This window comes from Triturus cristatus, chromosome 8, assembly GCF_964204655.1.
Source record: "Triturus cristatus chromosome 8, aTriCri1.1, whole genome shotgun sequence".
Lineage (NCBI taxonomy): Eukaryota > Metazoa > Chordata > Amphibia > Caudata > Salamandridae > Triturus > Triturus cristatus.
The window spans coordinates 1540813242-1540839300 of NC_140591.1; the positions used below are offsets into that span (position 1 = coordinate 1540813242).

The 26059-nt window shown below is 47.2% G+C and overlaps 1 protein-coding gene across 3 annotated transcripts in view; it reads right to left on the reverse strand.

Annotated features, from left to right (window-relative positions):
* Positions 1-26059, reverse strand: part of INPPL1 (inositol polyphosphate phosphatase like 1) — a 1340026-nt gene that overhangs the window by 65987 nt on the left and 1247980 nt on the right. For all 3 annotated transcript variants that reach the window (XM_085623407.1, XM_085623409.1, XM_085623408.1), the window contains one exon: positions 12639-13446. In XM_085623407.1, the coding sequence (XP_085479533.1) occupies positions 12639-13446 (808 nt within the window). The remainder of the gene's footprint in view (positions 1-12638; positions 13447-26059) is intronic.

The window sequence follows — 26059 nt, forward strand, 5'->3', positions numbered from 1 at the left end:
TCTCGTTCTCGACGCCGATCGCCGCCTGGTCTGAAACGGCAGAGAATTCTCTCCCATCGACGCCGAACGTCGTCCATGTCGTCCATGTGACGGCGACGGAGGGTTATCAGCTCTCGACGTCAAACGTCTAACCGACGTCGACGGAGGTCTGCTGGCTCTCGACTCCCAACGTCTAACCGACGTCGACGGAGGTCTGCTGGCTCTCGACTCCCAACGTCTAACCGACGTCGACGGAGGTCTGCTGGCTCTCGATGCCGATCGTCGCCGGGTTGACGACGGCGGAGGGCTTTGGCTCTTCGAAGCCAATCGTCGCCTTGATGCGGGTGGTGGACTGGAACTCCTCGACGCCGATCGTCGCTGGGTTGACGACGGCGGAGGTTGTCGATTTCTCGACGTCGAATGCAGTGACGTACCTTCATGCCTGCGTTCTCTCGACGGCGAGCCCGCCGTCGACGGTCTTTTCTTCGATGTATGTCCCTCCGGTGGCTGTTTTCTCAGTGCCGACCCCGACGCTGAGGGTCTAGAAGAGGATCTGGACCTCTTGGAGCCTTTTCTTACCAGAGACCTGCCTCTGGAAGACTTTTCTGCCAATCCATAAAGACGTATCCGCTCTCTTCTTTAGGCAGGCAAAGAATACAGACTGAGTGAGAGTCTGACCTGGCCTTCTTTTTCCCACAAGAAGGGCAGGGATCAAAAAGGGATGGCATTTTGAGTGGTAAAAGATGCCAAAAATAGTCAGAAAAAGCAAACACCTTACTTGACTGAATGAAAGACGTCGAAGTAAGATAAAAGTTTCCTGAAAAAAGTAGATTATTTCTGAATAAACTAGAAAAGAGTGGAGCTGTGTAACCAGGGTCCTGACTGAAGGAGCCGGAAAGAATAACTGACCTAACTGTCACCCCTGAGGCATGATGGGAAGCTAGGGGTCATGGCTGCCTTAAAGGCACGGTGCCAGTTTTTCTATGTTGCTAAGAGTTAGCTATCTAGCCTGTGATTTTCTGCAATGCAGCCTGTGAGCTGACAATGCTTTCAATCCTATCTGAGATGTTTGTGCTAATGCAAAGCATTAAAACAGTGTTCAAACATGATTTGCTTTTGTTTCTTCCCTGTTTTTTATGATATGTTATTTATATTGGTTATATTATTGATTATATACAGGGGAGTCCTTACAGCATTATTCAGCTCTACTTATGAAAGGCTGCATTTGCTTTTTTATTTTATATATATATATATATATGACGTGGTGTGCAACTGCTAAATTGACAATATTAAGAGTGGGCATGTCCTAACTTGAAGCCTTTACTGCTACAGAAAGTAAACTCTGCTGTGCGATGAGAAAGGTGGGCGGTGAGGATGTGATTTTGGTATCCACTCCTGTTTTTTAATTGATTTTTGTTGCTCAAGTGCTTGTGCTCTCTCATATAATCATGGTACAATTGGCCTACACCCAAATGGCACATTTAATTTACTTATAAGTCCCTAGTAAAGTGGTATTAGATGTACTAAGGGCCTGTAAATTAAATACTACTGGTGGACCTATAGCACTTATTGTGCCACTCATTTAAGTAGCTCTTTTAATACATTTTTTTTTAATTATATATATATATATATATATATATATATATATATATATATATATATTCACTGAAAAAACCATAGGTTTCACACATGTTATAGTTAGCGGAAATTTTACTGATAAAAAACCAATGAAATTCCCCCGTTATAGTTAGTGCAGGCAACTATAACTCCCGCGACCGCAATCTTCTGCTGATGCTAATACTGTATTTAGACACTTATTTGCCCATGTCTTCTTCCATACATTTTTAGCTATACATATATTACAAATATTTTTTTTTCATAAAGACACATATGTCATCAGCAGAAGAATGCGGTCGCGTGATTTATAGTTGCCTGCACTAACTATAACGGGGGAATTTCATTGGTTTTTTATCAGTAAAATTTCCGCTAACTATAACATGTGTGAAACCTATGGTTTTTTCAGTGAATTTGCAAGGTTTTTTAAATGCTAATTCCTAACTATAACGTGTGTGAAACCTATGGTTTTTTCAGTGAATTTGTACGGTTTTTTAAATGCTAAGTTACTTTACGCCATTCGTGGCGTGCACGCCCACTTAACGCAGTTCGTTCCGTGCGCGCACGGTGCGCTTCGCGCACCGTGCGCGCACAGTGAGCACGCGGTGCGCTTCGCGCACCGCTCGCCCACTTAACGCAGTTAGTGCCGTACACGCAAGGTGGGCACGCGGTGCGCGTAGCGCACCGTGCGCACATGGAGGACATATTATGCGCTTCCTTGTGATAGGTAATCTGTTAAATTTAATTAGTAAGTGATGACAATAATACGCCATGCACAGAGAGTGTTTTTTTTTTTTAATTAAAATTTTTAGCGTAAGCGCACCGTACGCGTACGGTAAGCGTAATCGGCGAAATTTTCAAAAAATAAAAATTTACCGTTTTTGGCCTTAGGGGATCTTTGAGGACTCAACTAACATGGCTATGTGCATGGGCGCTGTCTAAACAGCCCCTTTATATGTTTTTTGCCTTTGTTTACAGCCCCCCCTCAGAGTGCGAGAGAGAAAATGGCGGCCGCCGCTTCCTGGTTTCGACCGATTCGAATGTTTACTTAGATGTAACAGCCAATCAGAATCGCGCTCGCGCACGCCACCGTACGCGTACGGTAAGCTTACGGTAAGCATACCGTAAGCTGGCTCAGATATATATATTGATTTAAAGGCTATTTTCTCAGAATCTACTGAACAGATTTACACCAAACCTACAAAAGGCACTTCCTTGACCTAGGGACTACCTCTCTGCCAAATTTCTAGTAATTCTGTTCAGACGTTCGGGCTGTAGCCCTGTCTAAAGGTCCTATGGAAAAATGCATGGGAAAAACGCGTTTTGGGACCCCCCTTTTATCTCAGCCCCCGCTTGACGAATCCCCCCCGAGACTTTCAGGGTAGGAGCGGAGCGTAGCGCCCCACCTATTTTGAGAAATTCGCGAGGATTCGTCAACCGGCGCCAAAGTTATTCAAAATAGAATGTTGCGGATTTCCTATGGAAAAGGGGTCCTAACTATAACTACCTACTGGCGACCGCCAGTCGCCCATGGAGGGTGCGAGTTATTGAACTCGTGGTGCCGCTGTTATGTAATGGACACCTGCTGGGGCGTCGTGGCTTTACATCTAGGGGCTGTGGCGAGGGGTTCAGCTCACGGAGGACTGGTTTGGCCTGAATCGGGAAGAGATGCGGACGCCGTGATCCCCTGGTATTCCCATCGGGGAATGGATCTTTGAATTGTCACCATATGGATTAAACATGGCTTGCGGTGGGAAAACTTGGTGCGCAAACGGCATGAAAGCCGTAGGAGTTCCCGACCGTGCTATTCTCCCATTGGTTCACAAACCACCAATGGTAGTAGTGATTCCACCTTTAATAGCCAACCAGACCCCGTGTTTCATTTTTTCTGCAATTCCAGCATTTGAAGACGTGACAATGCCGAGACATGACTATTTCCAGCACTTGAGAAAGGCAATGATGCTGAAACATGTTGTGGAGGGAATAGCTGTGGCGGAATAAAGATTTTTAACAAAAGTGACCCCGTGAGTGCTCCCGATTTTTCCTGGAGGTTGCTGATAAGCAAGCGAGTTTCTGCCCTCGCTGTGGGAGAGAGCACCCGCCCTGAGTTCGAAGCTAGTGGCAGGAGAACGTGAATAATATATATGGAATATGCTACTTACCAGTATGCATCTGTTCTTGGCATGTAGAGCTGCAGAGTTGTACACTTAGCATAGGTCGCCATCTGGTGTTGGGCCCGGATGTTTGCAGTTTGTTTTTCTTCTTGGACCGTCTTTGGAAGTCACGAGTTTGGTGACTCCTCCTTCGGTCCGTACTGCGCATGGGCTTCGGCTCCATCCTCAGATTGTTTTTCGCCAACAGGGAAATGATGGAGCGTAGTAATAACAGTGAGAAACCCATGTGTGTTGTATCTAAATAAGATGGACTGGAACGGATACAGGTAGCCGGGGAGGCGGGTGGGCGTGTACAACTCTGCAGCTCTACATGCCAAGAACAGATGCATACTGGTAAGTAGCATATTCCGTTCGAGGCATATGAGCTGCAGATTGTACACTTAGCATAGATTATATAGCAGTACCCAACCTTAGCGGCGACCACCGGTATCCGTTGCAGCTGTTTGAAAGAGTGTTTTTAGTACAGCCTGGCCCACCCTAGCTTGCTGCTGGGAATGCACATCTACACAGTAGTGTTTTGTGAATGTGTGCGGTGTAGACCATGTGGCTGCCTTGCATATGTCATCTAAGGGTATATTCCCTAGAAAAGCCATAGAAGCCCCTAACTTTCTTGTAGAGTGGGCTTTAGGGGGAACAGATAATGTTCTCTTTGCCTTCTGATAGCAAATTTGTATGCATTTTACAATCCACCTAGCTATCCCTGATTTTGAGATGGGGTTGCCTTTATGTGGTGGAGAAAAGGAAACGAACAACTGTTTGGTCTTCCTGAAGGGTTGCGTTCTTTGTATGTAATATAGCAACGCTCTTTTCACATCTAGTGTGTGTAAGGCCCTTTCCGCAACAGATTGGGGTTGCGAAAAGAAGACAGGTAATTCCACTGATTGATTGAGGTGGAAGGGGGTAATGACTTTGGGCAGGAACTTCGGATTAGTTCGAAGTATGACCTTGCTGTGATGCATTTGTATGTAAGGTTCCTGTATGGTGAACGCTTGTATTTCACCAACCCTTCTAAGGGAAGTGATAGCTACAAGGAAAGCTGTTTTCCAGGTGAGAAATTGTAGCTCACATTTGTGCATTGGTTCGAAGGGCGGACCCATTAGTCGTGTAAGGACCAAATTTAGATTCCATACAGGGGAGGGTGGTGCCCTGGGAGGAATTACTCGTTTGAGGCCTTCCATGAAGGCTTTAATAGCGGGCACTCTGAAGAGTGACAAATGCTGTCTGTTTTGTAGATAGGCAGCGATCGCTGCTAGGTGTAGGCGTATGGATGAATACGCCAGGTTACACCTGTGAAGATGGAGCAGATAGCATATGATGTGTTGTATGGATGCATCTAGAGGGTTGATTGTATTGTTACGGCAGTACATTACAAATCTTTTCCACTTTGCGGCATAGCATGCTCTAGTGGTAGGACGTCTGGCTTCCATGATGATGTTCATGCAATCAGGGGGAAGGTTAAGGTACCCGAATTCTAAGATTTCAGGAGCCAGATCGCCAGGTTGAGCTGAGCTGGGTCCGGGTGCCTGATTTCTCCATGGTTCTGGGTTAGGAGGCATGGGGAAAGGTGCAGTTTTTGATGTGGTACCACTGATAGTTGTAGTAGCGTGGTGTACCACGGCTGTCTGGCCCACGTCGGAGCTACCAGAATGAGTGTGAGGGAGTGCTGTTGTAGTTTCCTGACCACTAATGGAATTAGTGGGAGAGGTGGAAAGGCGTATGCAAATCTGCCTGACCAGTTCATCCATATCGCATTGCCCTTGGACAATGGGTGTGGGTATCTGGCGGCGAAGCTTGGGCATTTTTTGTTTTCGTGGGTGGCGAAGAGGTCTATTTGAGGATGCCCCCACTGTCGGAAGAATGGGTGAAGAACTTGTGGATGCAGTTCCCATTCGTGTAGTTGTTGAGTCTGTCTGCTGAGCAGATCTGCTATGGTGTTTTGTACGCCTGGAACATGTTGTGCCAGGAGAAAAATGTTTTGGGGAATTGCCCATCTCCATATGCTCTGGGCTAAGCGGGAGAGCTGGGGAGAGTGTGTCCCCCCCTGTTTCTGTATATAATACATCGCAGTCATGTTGTCTGTGCGAATGAGGACTGCTTTGCCTGAAATCTGCTTTTGGAAAGATTTTAGGGCTAGAAAGATCGCCAAAAGCTCCAGATGGTTGATGTGGAGCGTTTTTTGCTGTGGCGTCCATAGACCTTGCATTGTGAGGTGTAAGAGGTGCGCTCCCCAGCCGGAGAGCGATGCGTCCGCTGTTAGAGTCACTTGGGGAACCGGGTCCAGGAACGGCCGTCCCTTGGAAAGGTTTGTGGTGTTCCACCACTGCAGAGAGTGATGTGTGCGGCCGTCCACCAACACCAGATCCGTCAGCTGACCCTGGGCCTGGTTCCACTGTTGTGCTAGGCACTCCTGAAGTGGACGCATGTGGAGTCTTGCATGGGGCACTATGAAGATGCAAGACGCCATCATCCCTATGAGCTTCATAAACACTCTTGCTGGTAGAGAGTGTTGAGGAAGGAATATTTTGCGTAAGGCTAGAATGCTTGTGATTCTGGCTGAGTTTGGATAGGCAATACCTTTTGAGGTGTCTATGGTGGCCCCGAGATATTGCTTTGTGTGAGATGGTATGAGGTGGGACTTTTGGTAGTTCACCGTGAAGCCTAGCTGATGAAGCAGTTGGATGGTGCTGTTTGTATGTTGCACGCATTGGTGGTAGGACGCGGCTTTTATGAGCCAGTCGTCTAAGTAAGGGAAGACGTGAACATGTTGACGTCTGAGGTGTGCTGCTACTACTGCTAGGCATTTGGTAAACACCCGTGGTGCAGTGGTGACCCCGAAGGGGAGAACCTTGAATTGGTAATGTTGCCCGTCCACCACGAACCTGAGGTATTTTCTGTGAGAGGGGTGTATTGGAATGTGAAAGTACGCGTCTTTCAGATCCAGTGTTGTGAGAAAGTCTCCCTGGCAGAGGAGTGGGAGGACTTGTTGTAAGGTGACCATGTGAAAGTGGTCTGAATGTATGTAGGCATTTAGAGGCCGGAGATCCAGAATGGGTCTGAGGGTCTCGTCTTTCTTTGGGATTAAGAAATATAGGGAGTAGACCCCTAGATTTCGTTGATTGCCGGGTACCTGCTCTATGGCGTGTTTCTGGAGGAGCGAGAGTACCTCTTGTTTGAGCAGTGTGGAATGCTCTTGGGACATTGGACGGTGCCTTGGTGGGATATTGGGTGGGGTAGATGTTAGCTCGAGGCAGTACCCTGACCGAATGATTTGGGTCACCCATTTGTCCGATGTTATGGACTCCCATACGTGGATAAAATCTTGTAGTCTGCCCCCGACCGGAGTGGAATGGTCTGGGGGGAGCGAAGGGGAGTCATTGTGCGGGTGGGGTGGCAGAACGGGTATTGTTGGTTTTGCCCCTGCCCTTATTGTTGTTGCCTCTGTAACCACCTCTTTGGTTGCCCTTTGAAAAGGTATTTTGAGGAGGGGATTTGTAGGAGGTAGAGGCATTATCGGTGGAGGAGCCTCTACCTGTGCCACGAAAGGACGAGCGTCGAAAGGAACGCTTAGAGGCTTGGGTCTGGAGCGCTCCCATAGACTTCGCTGTGTCTGTATCTTTCTTCATTTTTTCGAGCGCTTCGTCTACCTTTGGGCCAAAGAGTGTTTGCTGGTCAAAGGTGTGATTAAGTATTGATGTCTGGACCTCAGGCTTGAACCCTGATATCCTGAGCCAGGCATGGCGGCGAAGCAGGACACTGGTGTTTATGGCTCTAGAAGCAGTGTCTGCTGCATCGAGGGCACACTTAATGGAGGTGTTTGTGATTAGTTTGCCCTCCTGTATCAGGTCATGAGCTTGGCGTTTGTATTTCTCTGGAAGGTGCTGCATAAGAGCCTCTAATTCATCATAGTGTGCTCTATCATATCGCGCAAGCAGTGCTTGTGTATTTGCAATGCGCCACATGTTTGCAGCCTGGTAGGCGGTGCGTTTACCAGACGCGTCCAGAAGTTTAGATTCCTTGTCTGGTGGTGGGGCATCTCCTGAGGATTGGGAGTTAGCCCGCTTTCTAGCTGTGGAGACAACTAGGGAATCTAGAGGAGCAGGGCCCTTGATGTATGCAGGGTCTGTGGGTGCCGCCTTGTACTTCTTCTCTATTCTAGGGTTTAGTACTCTGGCTCTGACAGGGTCTTTGAATACCTCTGTAGCGTGCTTGGTGACACCCTTAAGCATGGGTAAAATAGCAGTGGAACGATCTTGTAAATCAAATGTATCCAGTAGGAAGTCTTCTTCCACTGGTTCCGTGTGCATGTCCACCCCATGGTAGTGTGCTGCTCTCTGCACTAAATGGTGAAACCCTAAAGAGTCCTCTGGAGGAGACGGTCTTGATGGGTATAGGTCGTCTTGAGGTACATTGGGTACATCAGGGTTATTATAATCCTCCCATGGATCTGGGGTCCCTGGTGGAGTGGGATCCATTGGGGCGTCCCCTGGGTCATTGTCCGGGTCCCCGTCATCCGGGTCTGGGGATGGGGCCGGATCGTAGTGAGGTAAAGGTGGAGGGGGTGGTGGTGGGAGGGGGGGTGGCAGTGGGGAGGGTACTCTAAGGGGAGAAGTAGCTGAGTCCCTCTTTTTGGGTGGAGGAGGAGGAGCCGGAGCCTCAAGGCGACGCTTCTTAGTAATCACAGTCAAAAGGCCAGTCTTTGGATCTCTGGACAAAGTCTTTTGTAAAGGGTCTGGTGTAAACAGAGCCAATGGCGCCGAGTCGTCTGTCGGCACCGGCGATTTCGGAACCGGAGGTTTCGATGTTCTGTGTACGCCCTGCTTTTTGGAGGTCTCCGTGTGTTTCGGCGTCGAATGCTGTTTCGGCGCCGGAGCGTCGGTGCCGACCGATTTCTGTTTGTGTTTGGTCGGCGCCGAGTGTCCAGGCTTCGGCACCGGTGGTTTCGGAGTCGAGCTGGATTTTGCAGGCTTCGGTGCCGAGTGGTGTTTATCGGCACCGGGCGTCGGCTGGCTCGATCCCGAGCTGCCGTGAGACTTTGAGTGCTTCGACACCGGGCCCGAAGGTGGGGTGATCGAGGCTTTGGTTTTGGTTTTGCCCAGGCCGGCAGGCGAGGGAGTAACCGGAGTCTCTTTGGTTTTCGGTGCGGGGCTGGGAGGGGGCATTGTACTCACGGCCCGCTGTCCTGGTGTTACGTCCTCCAGGTCGGAGTCGTCGGCCTCGGAAGCGCTGACGATGTCTTCTCCCAGTTCGGTGTGTGTCTGCCCCGAAGCTTCGGCGTCGTCTCCGAAGATGTCCGGTGGAGCTGTCGAGGATGAGTGCGCCATGGTGCGTCGAGCCCTTCGATCTCGGATCGTTTTCTTCGATCGAAAAGACTTGCAGGCGGGGCAGTCTCGAGCCTCGTGTTCCGGAGAGAGGCAAAGGTTACACACCTGATGGAGGTCGGTGTGGGGAAATTTAGACCCACATTTTGGGCACTTTTTAAACGGAGTCCTTTCCATCGGCCGGGACCGGAGTCGCGGAGGGCCCGAAGGCCGGTGTCGATGTACGGGATGGAAAAAGTGCCGCTTCGAGAGATGAAGATGATGAAGGAACTCGAAGAATCGAGGATTTTCCGTCGAGGCTGGAACCGTAGAAGTTCGAAGCCGGAGTACGAAGTATCACATCCGAGCCCGATGGCGGAAAAAAACAATCTGAGGATGGAGCCGAAGCCCATGCGCAGTACGGACCGAAGGAGGAGTCACCAAACTCGTGACTTCCAAAGACGGTCCAAGAAGAAAAACAAACTGCAAACATCCGGGCCCAACACCAGATGGCGACCTATGCTAAGTGTACAATCTGCAGCTCATATGCCTCGAACATATATATATATATATATATATATATACACAAGAACCTCCGATTGGGGAGCCCCCAACCCTGCAGTGCGGCCTCTTAGTACGGGTACGGAGCAACCCGCCAAATTCCACTCTCTGTGAATACAAATGCAAGAGGCCCATTTCAGGAGACAAGAAGCTTTAATTGGAGAGATTCAGCACAGCGCTTCCTATAGTCCGACCGGTTTCGGCCATGCTGCCTTTATCACGGACAGGAAGTAACGCAGGGTGCAGCTGAGCTTACGTTTTTTGTAGTCTTAATCGGCATTTGACTGATTGTGGCCTGCATCACCCATAGTGCACCATCCATGCAGGTAAGTGTGAAAGTTAAATGCGCGTTTTGCTGGCAACAAGATAGTACTCCGCTCAGCTCCTTAGTGCACTTTACCATTCGAGCATATTTGCAACAGTCAATTGTCTTATAAAAGCATAGTGCAAGATTTTTCGCTTACTCCAGTTAACTGCTTCTGTCAACAGAACGATTGGAAGGGGAGTCATCCCCGACCAAATCCCTTCCAGCGCTGCCGTCCTTTTTCACCATGTTGGCATCACCTGCGTAGGTCTGGCGGCAGCGTGTGGGTCATGCTCCCTCATCACACATTAACACAAGAACCTCCAAATGGCACATTTAATTTACTTATAAGTCCCTAGTAAAGTGGTATTAGAGGTACTAAGGGCCTGTAAATTAAATACTACTGGTGGACCTATAGCACTTATTGTGCCACTCATTTAAGTAGCTCTTTTAATACATTTTTTTTAATTATATATATATATATATATATATATATATATATATATATATATATATATATATATATATATATATATATATATATATATATATATATATATATAGGGAGAGAGAGAGAGATGCATATATGTTTATCACATATATGATTGTGTTTCCGGGGTCCCGCTCAAAGGCGGGAATATTCTAGTGCTTATGACTATTGATGAGGATCCCCTGGAAGAGGAGAAGGATTTATGCTTGGTAAATACAATGTGTGCAATTTGTGAGTTGAGCAGCTCCCCTTTATATAACCCTTAAATCATAAATATGGTTCAAGTTAAGCAAAGCTTGTTTAATTTTAGGTTTTACTGGACTTTTCACTGGTCTACTGGAAAAAGTATAAAGTTTGAGATTGAGGTTTACACAGATAGTGCCTCCTATGACAAGTATTGGGGAAAATAATAATTCTATCAAAGTCCTTCAAAGCATACCATTATCATACAGTTTTGATGGGTAGACATTCCACATAGTGTGGCCAAAGCAGAAATAGTGCACCATACCACAAGACACCTCCAGTCACAAGAATTAATCAGCGCTGACCTTCCCTGACACGCTGACGTCAACCTTAGAAGACTTGCTCATCAAGATTATTCTGCCTCATATAGCCTGTGCTACTGTGTGTGAATGCCTGTTTTACCACAGAGCTCTGAACTGTACTTCTGCACCTTCCTTTGACTGTAAATGTGTAACAGGGAACACACCAACAGATGTTCTCATAAGGCATACGTTTGCAAGAATTTTATTTATCTGATTCAGGAAACCATTCACATTCTAATGCTCATTTTTGTGATTAATATACAGAAAACCACCTAAAAGAGATGGCAGCCGAGAATAAAAAGCAACTCGATCAATTCGGCTATTATTTCTGTTTCCTTTTTACCTCCTCCAACCATGCTACCCACTCTATCCAGGAGATTCCTGTTTGTAGTGGCTGGTTTCTTCCCCAACCCGCGTACGTACTCCTCCAGTTTTGCTGCACATCTGAATGAGAACCTTTGCTTGCAAGATCTACCTGATCAGAATTGCTCCACTCTACTGCTTCCTACCCTCATAAGAAACAATGCTCTAAACAACATTTATCTCTTAGACAAACTAAGTACAGGTTCTCCTCCCTAGGTTTATGAACATCATTTTATAGTTTGTCTGACTCAACTGCTGCTGTACATAAATATGGTCTTCTTCACAGTTAAGCATCTACGTGATAGATTTCTAGGGAAATAAACTGCATTCTTTTGCAGTAATTTTGGAAAATATTTTGAGGTTTTCCAAAGCTCGGCCAGTTTTTTTTTCAAGATTCACATGTCACAGTATGGAGATCATTGCTTGTTCTTGGAATTCGGGTGGAGAAGGTCTCAAAAGCTCTAACTTTAAAGCTCAAAAAGGTGGCCGGGATGGCACAGGGTTTCTAATTGTATTTTTCCTCCCCTCTGTACTTGATTCACTATATCCATGACAGATCAAGAGGTGAACCTGCTGCCCATACTCTGTGCCTTAAATATTTCATAAAAACCTATCAGTCAAACCAATTACTTCAAATGAGGATGAATCTTAATCACCTTACTGTATGACCTCAAATTGTAGAGCTTAGTCTTACAACATTTATCCAATGTAGGACATTATTTTATCAAATTATCATTTTCGCTAATTCACTGCAAATTCAGAGGAATACTAAAAGAACACATGTACGAAGTAAAGACAGTACACTCCAGAACAATGTTATTCAATTCAGATGTTGGTTTTCATTACACAGTAAGACAACACACAATAGCCTGCCCTTGCACACTGTTCCTGATCCATATCTGTAGAGTGCCCAGCCCAGGTAAGTAATCAGAAATATTATCATGTATGGACAGAACACTGCATCACATAAGACCCTTACATGTGCAAATCTAGCCAACTTCATCCAAGATTTGGACACGGTGTTATGCTAAATTGCCTTCCTCCCAAAGATGCCAAACCAAGAAACCAGCTGCAGCATTTACGCACCCAAATTACCCCATTCCCCAAGATTAATGTACAGATGCCTTGATGAATGCATGAACAGACTGGTATTCCTGCATGGTGCACATAAACAAGAAATATTTATGTAGTTTAGTATGTATTTCGGATATATGCCATTAAAAGTACAAATAAAAGCAATTATGCCTAAGATGATGAAGTAACTGTGACATCAGCATAAATGTCGTCCTACTACAGTACAGTTCTGCCTACCTCTTCATCAACAACTTCTTTGATGCTTTCCCGGATGCACCTTGGTGGAAAGCTCATTGGCTGGCTGTAGTCAGAATGAAAGCCTCTCAGAGGGAAGTCCATTGGCCCTCTCTCGGGCAGATGGTGAGTTCTCCCATGTCCTCTCCCCACAGGCCCACTCTTGCTGCTAGAATAGTCTACTTCGCTCAGTGTCCTGGCCATCTGCAACACGGAGAAGGAATGATCATCAACTGTACTTTGTGTTTGTCTCGTGCTGTTATTGGGCTCTGAGCCAAATGAAACCCCTACATGAGGCACAGAAGTGTTTGAAGAAACTGGGTTATGTTTGGAAGGCAACTTGGACTCTAGAGTTTCACAAAAGGCAACTCCAGACTTAGGCTTGGTGGCTCCAGTCCTGGGATTCACCTCTTCTCTGCCAACAGTTCCCTTAGATACAGTAAAGCCCTGCATCTCTTTTGAAGAGGCATAAAAAGGATTCTCAACCATGTCAAACTCCACAGACTTAGGGAGAGGTGGAGGAGGGAAATCAGGTGGTGGGAGGTTCATAGTGCCTACATCATCATCTGAGGAACTTTCCTCGCCTTGTGTTTGTGGATGACTTGAGGGCTGGCGACGCTTTTCAAGCTGTACAGGAACAGTGATCTGAACTTTATTCTTTGAAGCAGGTGGCTTTGTTAGTGTAAGTGGATTCTGGTTGTCTGCTGTGAGAAGCTGGTGTGGTACCCCTTCAAGCACATAGTAGGCAGGGTTATTGAAACAGTTCTTTATACCAGCTCCCTCCAGATCTGTCTGCGTATCCTGCTTCGACCTAAAGGAAAAATGAAATTAAGAATGTTAACACTTGAACCTGTTCTCAATGTATGGAGACCAGCGTGAAACACACGCATGAAGACCTTATGGTGTCTGACTTTGGCAACCAATTATAAGTTCCTTGAGTAATCTAGATCAAGAAACATTATCACAACTGCTAGGGTTGTAATCAATGAGTGCCGTGGATGAATGCAATAATATACACAGTACTAAGAACATACATGAGAAAATTACAAATCGAACAAGGTACTTATTTTGTTAATGCTCTCTCGGGTGGAAACTATCTAATCACAGATTCCTCACGTTGTCGATCTTCCTAGGCACCACCCTGGATATGGAAAACTCCAGCTCCTGCGCACTGACAGATTACGCCATAAGTCTCTGTTATGACTCTGTCCCACCTTCAGACTGTGTACCGACAGCCACATGCAGGTGGCATCCTGCGGGCTGACAGTGGTTACTTGTGACATTTTCTGCACCATCAGATGTGGTGTGCAACTGCCAAATTGACAATATTAAGAGTGGGCATGTCCTAACTTGAAGCCTTTACTGCTTCAGAAAGTAAACTCTGCTGTGCGATGAGAAAGGTGGGCGGTGAGGATGGGATTTTGGTATCCACTCCTGTTTTTTAATTGATTTTTGTTGCTAAAGTGCTTGTGCTCTCTCATATAATCATGGTACAATTGACCTACACCCAAATGGAACATTTAATTTACTTATAAGTCCCTAGTAAAGTGGTATTAGAGGTACTAAGGGCCTGTAAATTAAATACTACTGGTGGACCTATAGCACTTATTGTGCCACTCATTTAAGTAGCTCTTTTAATACATGTTTAAGGCCTACCATTGCAACCTATGTACATTTTTAAACGGCCATATCGACCTGTCAAAATAAACCTTTTGACAAGCCAAAGCCCTCCTTTTTAATACATACAGGCCACCCCTAGGGTGGGCCCTAAACAGTCCATAGAGCATGGTGCATAGTATTTAAAATGGTTGACATTTATTTTGAATTTTTACATATCCTGGTAGTGAAAACACTCTTAAAGCTGCTTTTCACTACTGCTAGGTCTACCTCTCCCATAGGATAAAGTTGGGTTGCCTTATTACATTTAACATTTAATGAGAGATAACTTTTGCTTGGAAACAGGCAGAATTGTCATGTTTGGTATCTAGAATATTGTAATTTAAAATCCTCTTTAACATGTAAAGTAGAATTTTAAGACATTTCTCAAAATGCTGCTTTTACAAAGTTGGTATTTCCTTGTCTTAACCATTTGGTGTCTGCAGCCTGTGTCATGGGTCACATGACTAGGTGTAGTTGGCCTGTGTGTATTACTCCCAGACAGTGTCACAAAGGAGTGCTGGGTCATCCTGACAGGATAGGTGGGGACCGGGCTGTCAATTACCACACATGCACTTCAATAGGGGCTGCCTCTTGCACTCACTAAGAACTTCACACTAGCCTTTTGTCACCCCATACATTTAGGAATCTGGGGAAGGAAATTCCAGAGGCAGATGTAGGGGGAAGTGTAGAAGTTTTTCCCACTTCAAAAATGGTCCCATATTGGACCCGGAGACCCACACTTCAAAACACTCCTGGACCTGCAAACTCTACATAAACAAGCATTTGCAATACAATCGGTCTCGCCTTTGGGACCTTATATGTATTTAGCTATGCAGCAAATTAGCCTGGGTGCTGAAACATCTACTGTTCTTTAACCTGGAGGGAAAGTAAGCACCAAACTGCGTGACACACCAGGTATAGGAACACATGGAGAGAAATATTGCCTTTACGTGGGAAATGGTATAGTCCAAAGCTCTGTTTTTAATATAAAATCAGGGCCTTCGGTAATCACATCACTGAAAATACAAGATTTGAAAAAAATATTATTGTCTACGGGTGCTCGTTGAAGACAAATTCTATGGACGGGAATCTAGAGAATGTTCAAGTGAGTCTGGTATTTGACTGACCTCTGCTGGTCGTTTTCAATCAAGAAAGTTAAATAGAGGCAGTTGCCAGAAAAATATCAAAAATAAAGTCCCTCAGCAGAAAGCAATTCTGGTATTTTACTGACTTCTGCTGGTCATTTTCTATCAAGACAGTTAAATAGAGGCTGTTTAACAGAAAAAAAAGTCCTTAAGCGGAAGCAGACAAGTCCTAGGGCTGATCTCCCGAGCCCACAAAGTACATACACATATAAGTGTATACTAAAGTATATATCGTTATATACTAAAGTATATACAAGAGTATATATTAAAGTATATAATTATATACTGAAGTATATACAAGAGGTATCGAATGCTCAACCTAATAAAAAGGACTGCCCAGCTGTTTGAGGACTGCCCAGCTGCCTGAAGCCTGTATTACTGCATGAACCCAGGACTACCAGAGTGTCTCCAAGGGTCAGTGACCTGGCCTCATGTTCTGAGCTAGAGTGGACACAACAGCCTCCTGACTGGCAGTTTCATCAGAACCGACACAGCACACCACATCTCAATGCAAGTCCTGCCATTGCCAGCTCCAGACTGATGGCTTCATCAGAACCAATGTACCGCATTGCATCTCAGATCTGGAACTTGCATTGCAGCACCTGATCAGCGGCTTCCCTTGCACCACCCAGGCACAATGCATCTCGACCTAAGTGTCTGCAAGGCAGCCCCGGAACAGTGGCTTCATCAACCTGACACAGAGTGACACATCTCCAAACCAGAAGCACAGTTCCTGAGCCAATAGCTTCAACAGCACTGACCCAGCGTGATGCATCTCGATGCTGGACCATGCATCACACCTCCTGGTCGACGGTTCCTTGACACAGCACTGCGCAGGTTGACACAGACTTTGCATCTTAATTCCAAAGGACACAAGGTACTATCCCAGCGGGGTATACTTGGAACTGTGCACGACCTGTGCTCCATTGAGGTCGGTCTGAACTTGTGACCTTGTCCCGGTCCAGCTCGACCAGCTGAACAAGTTCCTTACCTTCGTTAACGCCTTATCTGGTAAAAAGCTTCAAATGCCTTACCTAAGAATAATACCCAAACGAGCCAGTAGGGGGGCATCAGCCACGGTGCCTCTATAGGCGCCACCCCGGCGCACTGACGTCAGATACTTTTGAAAGTTTTCACCAAAGGAGCGTGAAGCCACAATGAGAACTACGTTACAACAAACAAATGATGGACGGAATGCTGACAATGCAGACATTCTCCCCCAGTCAAGAGATCTGGGTTAAATCCATCGTTCTTTTGCCCACTACACCACCCCAGTTTAGACATGGCCATATGCAAATCAGTCTTGACCCTGTGCCTCATGGGAACAGTCCAGCCCGAACTGCCAAGCCATGTCTTCCCTGGACCGGAATCAAGCATCCTAGGACCGGTTTCTGGCTATCAGCTGTCATCAGCCAGGATAGCTTGACTCCAGTGCCGTAGTGAGCACGGGTCCCACGTCTGGGAATACCCAACCCACTTAGGGCGAAAAGCGTTAAAACAAACAAATGATGTTGTAAAGGTACAATGAGAACTGACCACTGGTGGGAAAAACTAGGGCTCTGAGAAGGGTGTCCCTTACACTACAGCTGGCTCGCAGAGTGGGGAGAGGATGGGAGGTTCGGTAAGGAATGTGCGGCTAGATGTGTGCGAGGAGGCCCACATTTCTGCCCGATAGATATCCAGGATAGGGACTTTGCGGCCTAATGCAGTGTAGCAGCCTTAGCTTTGGTGGACTCAGCATGCAAACCCCCAGGGGGTTGCTTCTTGGCCAAGGTGCAGTAGATCTTGATGCAGAGTACTATCCATCTTAAGATGGTCCGTTTCAGCACAGCCTTCCCTTTCGTCCAACTGAAACTCTTTAGTGCAGTCCAGGTAGGACGACAACTCTCTTTTTGGGTCCAGAGGGTGGTGTCTCTCCTCTTTCTTAGGAGAGGTGAGAAAAAAGAAGGTAGGCAGGTTGATATTTTGGCCTACATGGACAGGAGCCATAACCTTCGTAGGGAAGGAGGCATGTGTCTAGAGGACCAGCTTGTCCGGGTAGAAGGTGGTGTGGGGAGGGTGTGCTGAGTGTGCCTGCAATTCACGGACCCTCCTGCCCAAAGTTAAGGCCACTAAATGGACAGTTTTGATGGTCAAGAGCCTAAGACTGCAATTGTGCAAAGGATCAAAAGGTGCACACATCCAGAAGGTGAGACCAAGATTTAGATCCCACTGGGGCATGATGAATGGCCTGGGGGGAAATATGCTGCAAGACTTTAAGAAACCTAGCCACAACAGGTGAGAAATAAGGAAGGCTGATCTGGCAACCACAAACACCGAAATGGTTGAAAGATAACCTTTAACTGTGTCTAGAACGGAGCCATGTTGGAGCAATGAAAGAGCAAATAGAAGAACCTTGGGAGTACAAATTTATCCCAAAGGGGGACAAATACCTACTTGGTGGAGGGACTCCTGACTGCCAGAACATCATCACAGATTTCGTGAGGAAGGTCGAAAGCTGCCAACTGTTGCCGCTCAATCTCCAGGCATGAAGGTAGAGTACCTAGGTTCGGGTGCAGAACACTACCTTGCTTCTGTGACAGAACTTCCGCTCGAAGGGGCAGGCTGATCAAAGTGCCGATAGTCATGCTCAACAGCTCAGGATACCAGACTCTCCGTTCCCAATCTAGAGCCACAAGAATAACGTGGGCCCAGTTGTTCCTGATCTTCTTGAGAACTTGGGGCAGGAGTGGCAGGAACGTATACAGGAGACCGAAGCTCCACTTGAGACGAAGAGAGTCTCCAAGCGTGAGTCGGCTTGCGTGTTCTCGAAGGTGGTGACAAGATCTAACCAAGGTTCTCCCCACTGCTGAACGAGCCCTTGCACCATCTGTGTATGGAGATGCCATTCATGATCCACAAGGGATCTTTGGCTGAGTTTGCCTGCCCTGGGGTTCAGAGAACCCGCCAGGTATTGACCCACTGCTGAAAGAGCCCTTGCACCACCTCTGGATGGAGATGCCACTCATGATCCACTGGGGCTCTTCGGCTGAGTTTGCCCGCCCTGGCGTTCGGAGATCCCGCCCGGTATTGAACCACCAGGGAAATGCTTGGCGTTCCAGCCATGTCCAGAGATGTAGAGCCTCTTGGCAAAGGGTCCACAACCTCACCCCATCCCATTTGTTGAAGTACCACATGGGAGTGGTGTCAGTGAACCAGTTGAAGTGGAGCTCGGACTCTGCCGGAGACCAAAGTCCTCTGATCTTCAACTCTCCCAGATGGCAGTCCCATCCCACAAGTGACACATCTGGCACCAGTCAGCTTTGGTTAGGGAAGGGAGAGAGGTCTGCCACTGACCCAATTGGAGTTAGTCAGCCATCACTGTGAATCTTTCGCAGTTCCCTCTGAGATCTGCACCTTGTCGGAGAGATTTCCCTGATGTTGCGCCCGCTAGAACCTCAGGTCCTACTGCAGAGCCCGCATATGCCAACAGGCATTAGTTACAAGCAGGATGCAGTTGGCCATGAGGCCCAAGAATGTTAGTCATTCTCACTCAAATTCAGGATAGAGGCTGAAACATCTGTATCATAGCATGAATAGCCTGGACTGGCCGCTTGGAAGGACAGGCCCTAAACTGCTCTATGTCCATAACAGCTCCATTGAAATAGAGAATTTGAGAGGGAGTCAGGTGTGACTTTGGAGATGGGTGGAGGAGGTTCCCTGTAGCCTGGAGATGGGAGACGGCTGCCTTGGGCGAGTCTGCCTGCAACAGCCAATCGTCGAGGTAGGCAAAAGACTGGAACCCCTGACCGCTGCAGATGATCTGCAACTATCGCCATTTCTTTCACGAGCACCCAAGGGGTGTTGGTAAGGCTGAAGGGGAGCATGGTAAACTGACAGTGCTCATGCCCCACCACAAAGTGTGGGTAACATCTGTGGGCAGGAAGTACAGGGATATGGAAATATGCAGCCTGCAACTGCAATGCTACAATCCAGTCTCCCGGATTCAGGATAGACAGAACTGGTGCTAGTGTGGGCTTCTTAAATTTCTTCTTTTTCTGCAAGAGATTGAGAAGGCACAGGATAGGACGAAGGCCTTTGACCTTCTTGGGAACCAGAAATTAACAGGAGTAGCTAACCATGACCTACTTCTGATGCTGGCACCCTCTCTACGGCTCCATTGGCCGGAAGAGCAAGCACTTCCTAACAGAGCAAGGAGAGGCGGTCCTCCCTCAGTCGGTTGTAAGTGGGTGGCATGGGTAGAGGGATAGTCGCAAAGGGGAGGGAGTAGACCCTTTGGACGATTAGCAAAACCCAATGCTCCGATGTTACTGACCACCAGTGTTGCAGGTGATGAATTATCCTGCCCCCCACTGGATGGCCATGATGATCAGAGACCAAACTAAAGAGGTTTGGAGGCAGTGGTTGCCGGGGAGTGGTGGACTGGAGCGACCTCTGGCTACCTATCCCATGTGGTCTATGGGACGTGCACCCTCGGCCACAAAAAGGCTCGGAAGCCTGTTGGCCGTGGCGGTTGGGAATTTATAGACACAGTTAGAGACCCCTTCTGTCACCACGAAAGTTGCACAAGGCAGACTGGGGGTGGCGAGGGGCTATAGACTAGCCCAAGGACCTGGCCATAACTCTGCTGTCCTTTAAGCGCTTCAGTGCTCAGTCCGCCTTCCATCCAAAAAGATGAGGACCATCAAAGGCCAAGTCCATAAGCGAGCCTTGGACATCCCCGGAAAAGCCAGTGGTTCTCAGTCAAGCATTGCGCCGCAAGGCCACCAACGATGAAACTGCTCTACCCAGCACGTCAGTCACAGTTCACATTGCATGGTGAATTTTGCTGCATCTCTCCTGTCGGCAGCGCCACTGAATCCCAGATTGTATGGGAAAAGACCCATAGTGTTCACTGATTGCATTGCAAGCCTTGAGGAAGAGAACATCCTCTTGCCAAAGGTATCCAGCCTCTTGGATTCCCTAACCGGTGGAGTGGTAGGGAACGTGCCAGGGTTGATCCTAGAGGTGGAGGCTTAGACCACCAAGCTCTCCGGTGTGGGGTGCTGGGTAAGGAAACTGGGGTCGCCAGGAGCTGGGCAATGGCATAGGGGAAATTGTCCAGAAGTGTGAGGCTTATACCAGGCCCGAGTAGGATGTTGGCAACGGCTCCATAAAGAGGAGTAAAGGTTCAGAAGGGGCGACTGAAGCACCTGTGTCAAGAAGTTCGTCTTGTCTACCACTGTGGGTAGCTGATGGTCCAAGACCTCAGCTGCACTACGCACCACCACAGCAAAATAGGCTCCCTCCTCTGTAGCCACGATAGAAGAGACCCGGCCAGAGTCAGGCGAGGTGTCTAACCTAATGGTCTCCATCAGTTCCTCATATCAGTTGTTTAGGGGTGCTGGTTTCCATAAGGGTCCTCAGACCCCTCTCATTCATCTCTCTCTTCAGGAATTTCAAATATGAAAAAGGTACTGGCTTCAGTCCGGAAACAATGGTCCTGGTCGGTGCCGAAACTGACTTTGGGTGACGCCCGTCCAGCTCCTCCTTGAAAATGATGGTGCCAGCATGCGTGGCGCCTGGAGCATTTAACACTGGAGCGGGCGTCGAAGGAAAGTCTCAGTCTCGCTGCCAGTTCCGCACTGGATCCAGCGTGGGATCCATGGGGCCAGACTCACACCGAGGGCAAAACTGAGGGCAAACCCTATCCAGTTGGGAGCCCCTTACGAGCCTTTGGGCCGGAAGACACTCCATAGGAGCTGGGCCTCCAAATATGAGGTGTATGGCCTCATAAAATTGTTAAAGCTGGGCAAGGGTAGCTCCGGCTCTGGGAAAGTCAGTGAAGTGCGGAGCAGATCCTGACTTAGGCTCTGCCTGAAGTGCAAAGCCTACACTCCAGAGCTTCATCACAAAACTTCAACGGGTGCGGCGAAATCGCAGACCACATTGACTTCTTCTATTTCTTGTGCTTGTGGGACTTACTTGACAACTTTGAGTGTGACAACAATCACCAGGTGAGGCACTGTGAACTGTCCCAGGACCTTCTGCGCGACCTCTTGAAATTCGTCGGACATTGGTAGACAAGGAGCTTGAGGGGTCGCTTCCTCAGCGCCTTCGGATTCATGACACGGCACACCTCAAAGGTCTTGGAGTCGTGGTCCCTCTCCAAGCATCATAAACACACTAACTGTGAGTCTGTCACAGACATCGACCAGTGACAGGCACCACATGGCTTGAAACCAGCTGGTTTCTTAGGGAACACCCTGTTACACAAGAAGAGAAAATCATCCTGAAAAAGTGTCAAGAAAAAGTAAGTAAAAAAATGACTGGGGGTAGCACTGACTGGATCAGTGCTATCTGGTGTGGAAAGGAAAGAACTGATGTCAGTGCGCCGTGGTGGTTCCTATATAGGTACCACACATGTCACTTCCAGCGCAGATGACGCAGAGGAGCTGAACGACACCACCTACTGGCGTCGTTCAGCTCCTCTGCTCAGTCTAGATTCTAGTATTGAATCTAGACTGAGCAATAGGGAAGCACGGTGGATCTATCAAGAGGGAGTGGACCAGAATGGACTAAATGACCTTATAGAATGGAGTAAGGTGATTGCATGATCTTTCATTAGAACTTATGGTCATAGAGGTTATACCAGCAATGTAAGGAGTAAACATGCGGTATATGGCATTAATGAGTCACTAGTGCCAGTAACGCAATTCCAGTATATTCAAACCTTGACCACTGATCGCCGTTGCCTGTCACTTGACACTGAAGGTTCTTTACATTTTATCTTTATCTGTGAGGAAATCACATTCGGATATACACCTATAGGAGTAACCTAGGAAATACATCACTTTGGATACTCGGCAAAGCAAGCATGCCAATAAATGCAGACAGATACAATAAGACATTCCCCATTGCAAAATGGCCACCTGATTTTCTGTACCACACTGAGTCTTTCTTCTTTTTATACCACATCGAGCATTGAATCTTGAGGGGACGAAAAGTAGATGATATTTAACTCGTGCAATGGAATGGCTAGGCAGGTATAACATTGAGTAAACTAATAATGATGTACATTCTCACGGCGAGCCTAGCTTTTATTGCCCATTTCAAAATGGCGCCCCGCTTTCACTATCGAGCTCTCCCGTTAGCGTAATAAAGTCACATGGTACGCGCTATTACGCTTTTAAACAGCGCCGTGGAACGATCGTGTTGTTCCTGGGCTGAGTAAACGCCAGTTACGAACAGTTGCACGGTGAGTGTTGACAGACAGCGTGAATCTTGGGGAATTGGACTCGAGACAGGCTAACGAGTGGAGATTTGAATATACTGAGTCTGGAATACAAAACGAGGTAGTGCGGAGAAGGTTGTCCGTTTGCAGGGGAACAATTTTTAAAGGGGATGTTAAAAGTGAGGCACCGATTCATAATGATTTTCCGAGATGTGGAGGCATCACCTGAGACGGGAGGGGGACACACCCGTATTACCCACGAATGAGATACTAAAACGGGAGTAAGCATGCATTTCTCATTATGTATTATACATTACAGACTCACGTTTGGAGTGGAACAAGTGGTGCCTTGAACGCGCACACAGAGCCGCAAGGTCCCAAGGGTAAAGGTATGCCCATGGTGGGCTACATCCTGGTAAATATATGCCATATGGGGGGTTCCATAAGACTATACATAGGACAATTGCCCTATTTTTAACAGGTTACCAACCCAGACATGTTGTTGTGTGTGTGTATATTCTCTTTTGTCTCCCACAGAATTGTTTTTAAACGACAAATAGAGGTGCAGGGAAAAATGAACAGACCCCACGCCCTGAAGAAGTTGCCGTGAGTGTTGTCCAATGGTAACGAAACATGTCGGCATTTTAACATATGAGCTATCACGCAGCTTAGAATAAAGTATGCAAGCCAGTGTGATTTAGCTCTTTTACTGATATTAGTATATATCACTTAGGGGTTTTGAGACGGTGCACACATTCTAGCACAGTTTCTTCTTCCTTTTCTTTCTTAAATACACACCCTAGCACCTATTTAGTTTATCACTAGCATCAGACACAATTTCTTGCTTTTGGAGTGTTGGTAGCTGATGATGAGAAATTGAGGTAGCAGACGAGTACCATCCTGCTTAACCCTCCCTTGGTGGCGCTACCGTGAGGCACCAACACTCCTTTTCACTCCTTTTTTCACCACATTTGGGCGGGGGAGACATAAGGTTATTATACATAGATAGTCATTTTGACATACCTCGTAGGCAAATTGTCTTTGTCTTTCTTTTAGTGAACCACACCGTAGAATAGCTCAGATGACAGAATCGCAAGCTATAAATGAGGGTCTAACGTTTATGGCCATCAATACGGATGTATGAAATATTCGTTCACAGTGTGAACAGGTCTTTGTTGTATACAATGTATTGAGTGGGGCATGACCTGTTCTCTGCCCCTTTGTGTAGACTGGTCTTGAGAACGGCAGCTTAGCCGTGAGAGCTTTTTAAGAACATATTTTTATTTTGCACACGAGGCACAGCACAGCACTTCATAACTCGGTTGGTCGCCTGTAGATAGTCTCTTTGTAGATAACAGGACATCCTTCCCTTTCTCCTTTCTCTCCTTCCACTAGTACTCACATCATTACGGTGCGAGATGGATAAGTTTTGTCTAGCTTTCACCGACGAACACATTGCATCCATATTATCAGGCCCCTCCCTCCTGCCCAATGCACCCCTTGATGGGACAACTTCAGCTAGGGAAGAATGGGAAAAACTGTCGAATACCAGAAAACGACAAATAAGAATTGCACTCCACGGAGCGCTCATGACGGAATACCTTAGAGCAGGAGCAGCACCAGCCAGCCTCCTAGTGCGTATTGAGCCTAAGATCTTTTTAGAAGACAAGAGATTCCGGGTGGACTGGAGCTATATAGCTAACAAGTGCACCCAGGACTGGCTTGTCTTGATAATTAACACAGCTAAGCGACTCAGTGATGAACTCCTTAAAGAAATCTTGGATATAGAGGAAACCCTAAAAGCGGATACCACCATCACTGATACGAAGGAACAACTAGCTAAAATCCAAAATGACCTCGGGGAATATCAGGCATACATGGTCAATCAAAAGATTAAAGGCTTAAAGCGTAACCTAGAGAGATTCAGTCATGAATGGGCTTTTCCCTATGTTGAAGATCAGTATTACCAGCAACCACCACCTCCCCAATCCACGTTTCAACCTCGGGGACGGGGAGGTCGCCAACAGGGCAGGAGGACACCTAACAACTGGACGTTTGATAATACAAGTAGCGAAGATGATGAAACTGGTGCCCAAACAACAACTTCTAACCCCAGGGTCAGGTTCAATCCTCAAGATAGAACCAACGAGGATCTAGGAGCTATGTTTAGGGTTTTTTTAGGTCAACAAACACTCAACACGGGAGACCAGAGGGGGAACAACTACAGAGGCCGGGGACGGGGCCGGGCTCGGCAGAACCCGAATTCAACCTGGCAGGCCTTCTCCCCCAGGATTACCCGCAGCAGAGGCAGAACACCCCTATAATTGCTAAGGTTAACAACATTGTGGTTAATCTCTCTCATTACCCCCTTACAGAGGCGGAATCCGCTATACTTAACAAGGGGTTGGGATTTGTCCCTACCCCGCGCCATGATGGGTTCCAACTCCGGGCGGAACTGTACGGGCTAATGAGGAAGATCAAACTTAAAAAGTTTTTTGCTGGGAAGGAAAAAGAGGACGCATCCAATTTTTGTACAAATCTGCGGCGCCCTTCTCAGTTTTGCCCCCCTGGCAATACAACAGGCCCAGAGACTGTGGTGTTTGAACAAAAGATCTTACAAGAGATTGGTAAAATTGAACAAAGCATGCAGACTGCGCATTACAGCAATATGAGTTCTAGAGACTGGCAGGCATTGACAAGCCTACAAAACAACCAAACAATCACCATCAAGCCAGCCGATAAAGGCGGGGCGGTCGTAGTGATGGACACACTTGACTACGACACAGAGGTGGCTAGACTTTTGGGGAACCGCTGCAATTATAGACCTCTAGCGCGGGACCCAACCAATGACTTGCAGGCGACTATTATCCAGCTGGTAACCGAGGCTAAAGAAAAGAAATGGGTTACGTATAGGGAAGCCGAATTCCTGATTAACACAAAACCGAGGATGCCGGCCTTCTATATCGTACCCAAAATTCATAAAAAACAACAGCCCCCGCCCGGACGACCGATTGTCTCCGGTATCCAGTCGCTACTAGAACCTTTATCCCAGTTTGCAGACTTTTTTCTAAGGGAATGTGTCATCACCCAACCCTCATATGTCCAGGACACCACGGACGTGTTGAGAATTCTGGAGAATGTCTCTTACAATCCAACAAACCAATTTCTAGTCACCATCGACATAGAGTCGCTGTATACCAGCATCCCTCAGGAGGCCACGCTGGTGGTAGCGGCGCGCGCCCTGAGGGACTCTGAATGGTTTTATGACTGCCCCCAAACCTTTGTCCTTCAATGCATAGAAATTGCATTGACCCAAAATTTCTTCTCATGTAAAGATCAGATATATCTCCAAGTGTCGGGGACTTCGATGGGGGCTACATTCGCCCCCAGCCTGGCCTGCATTTACG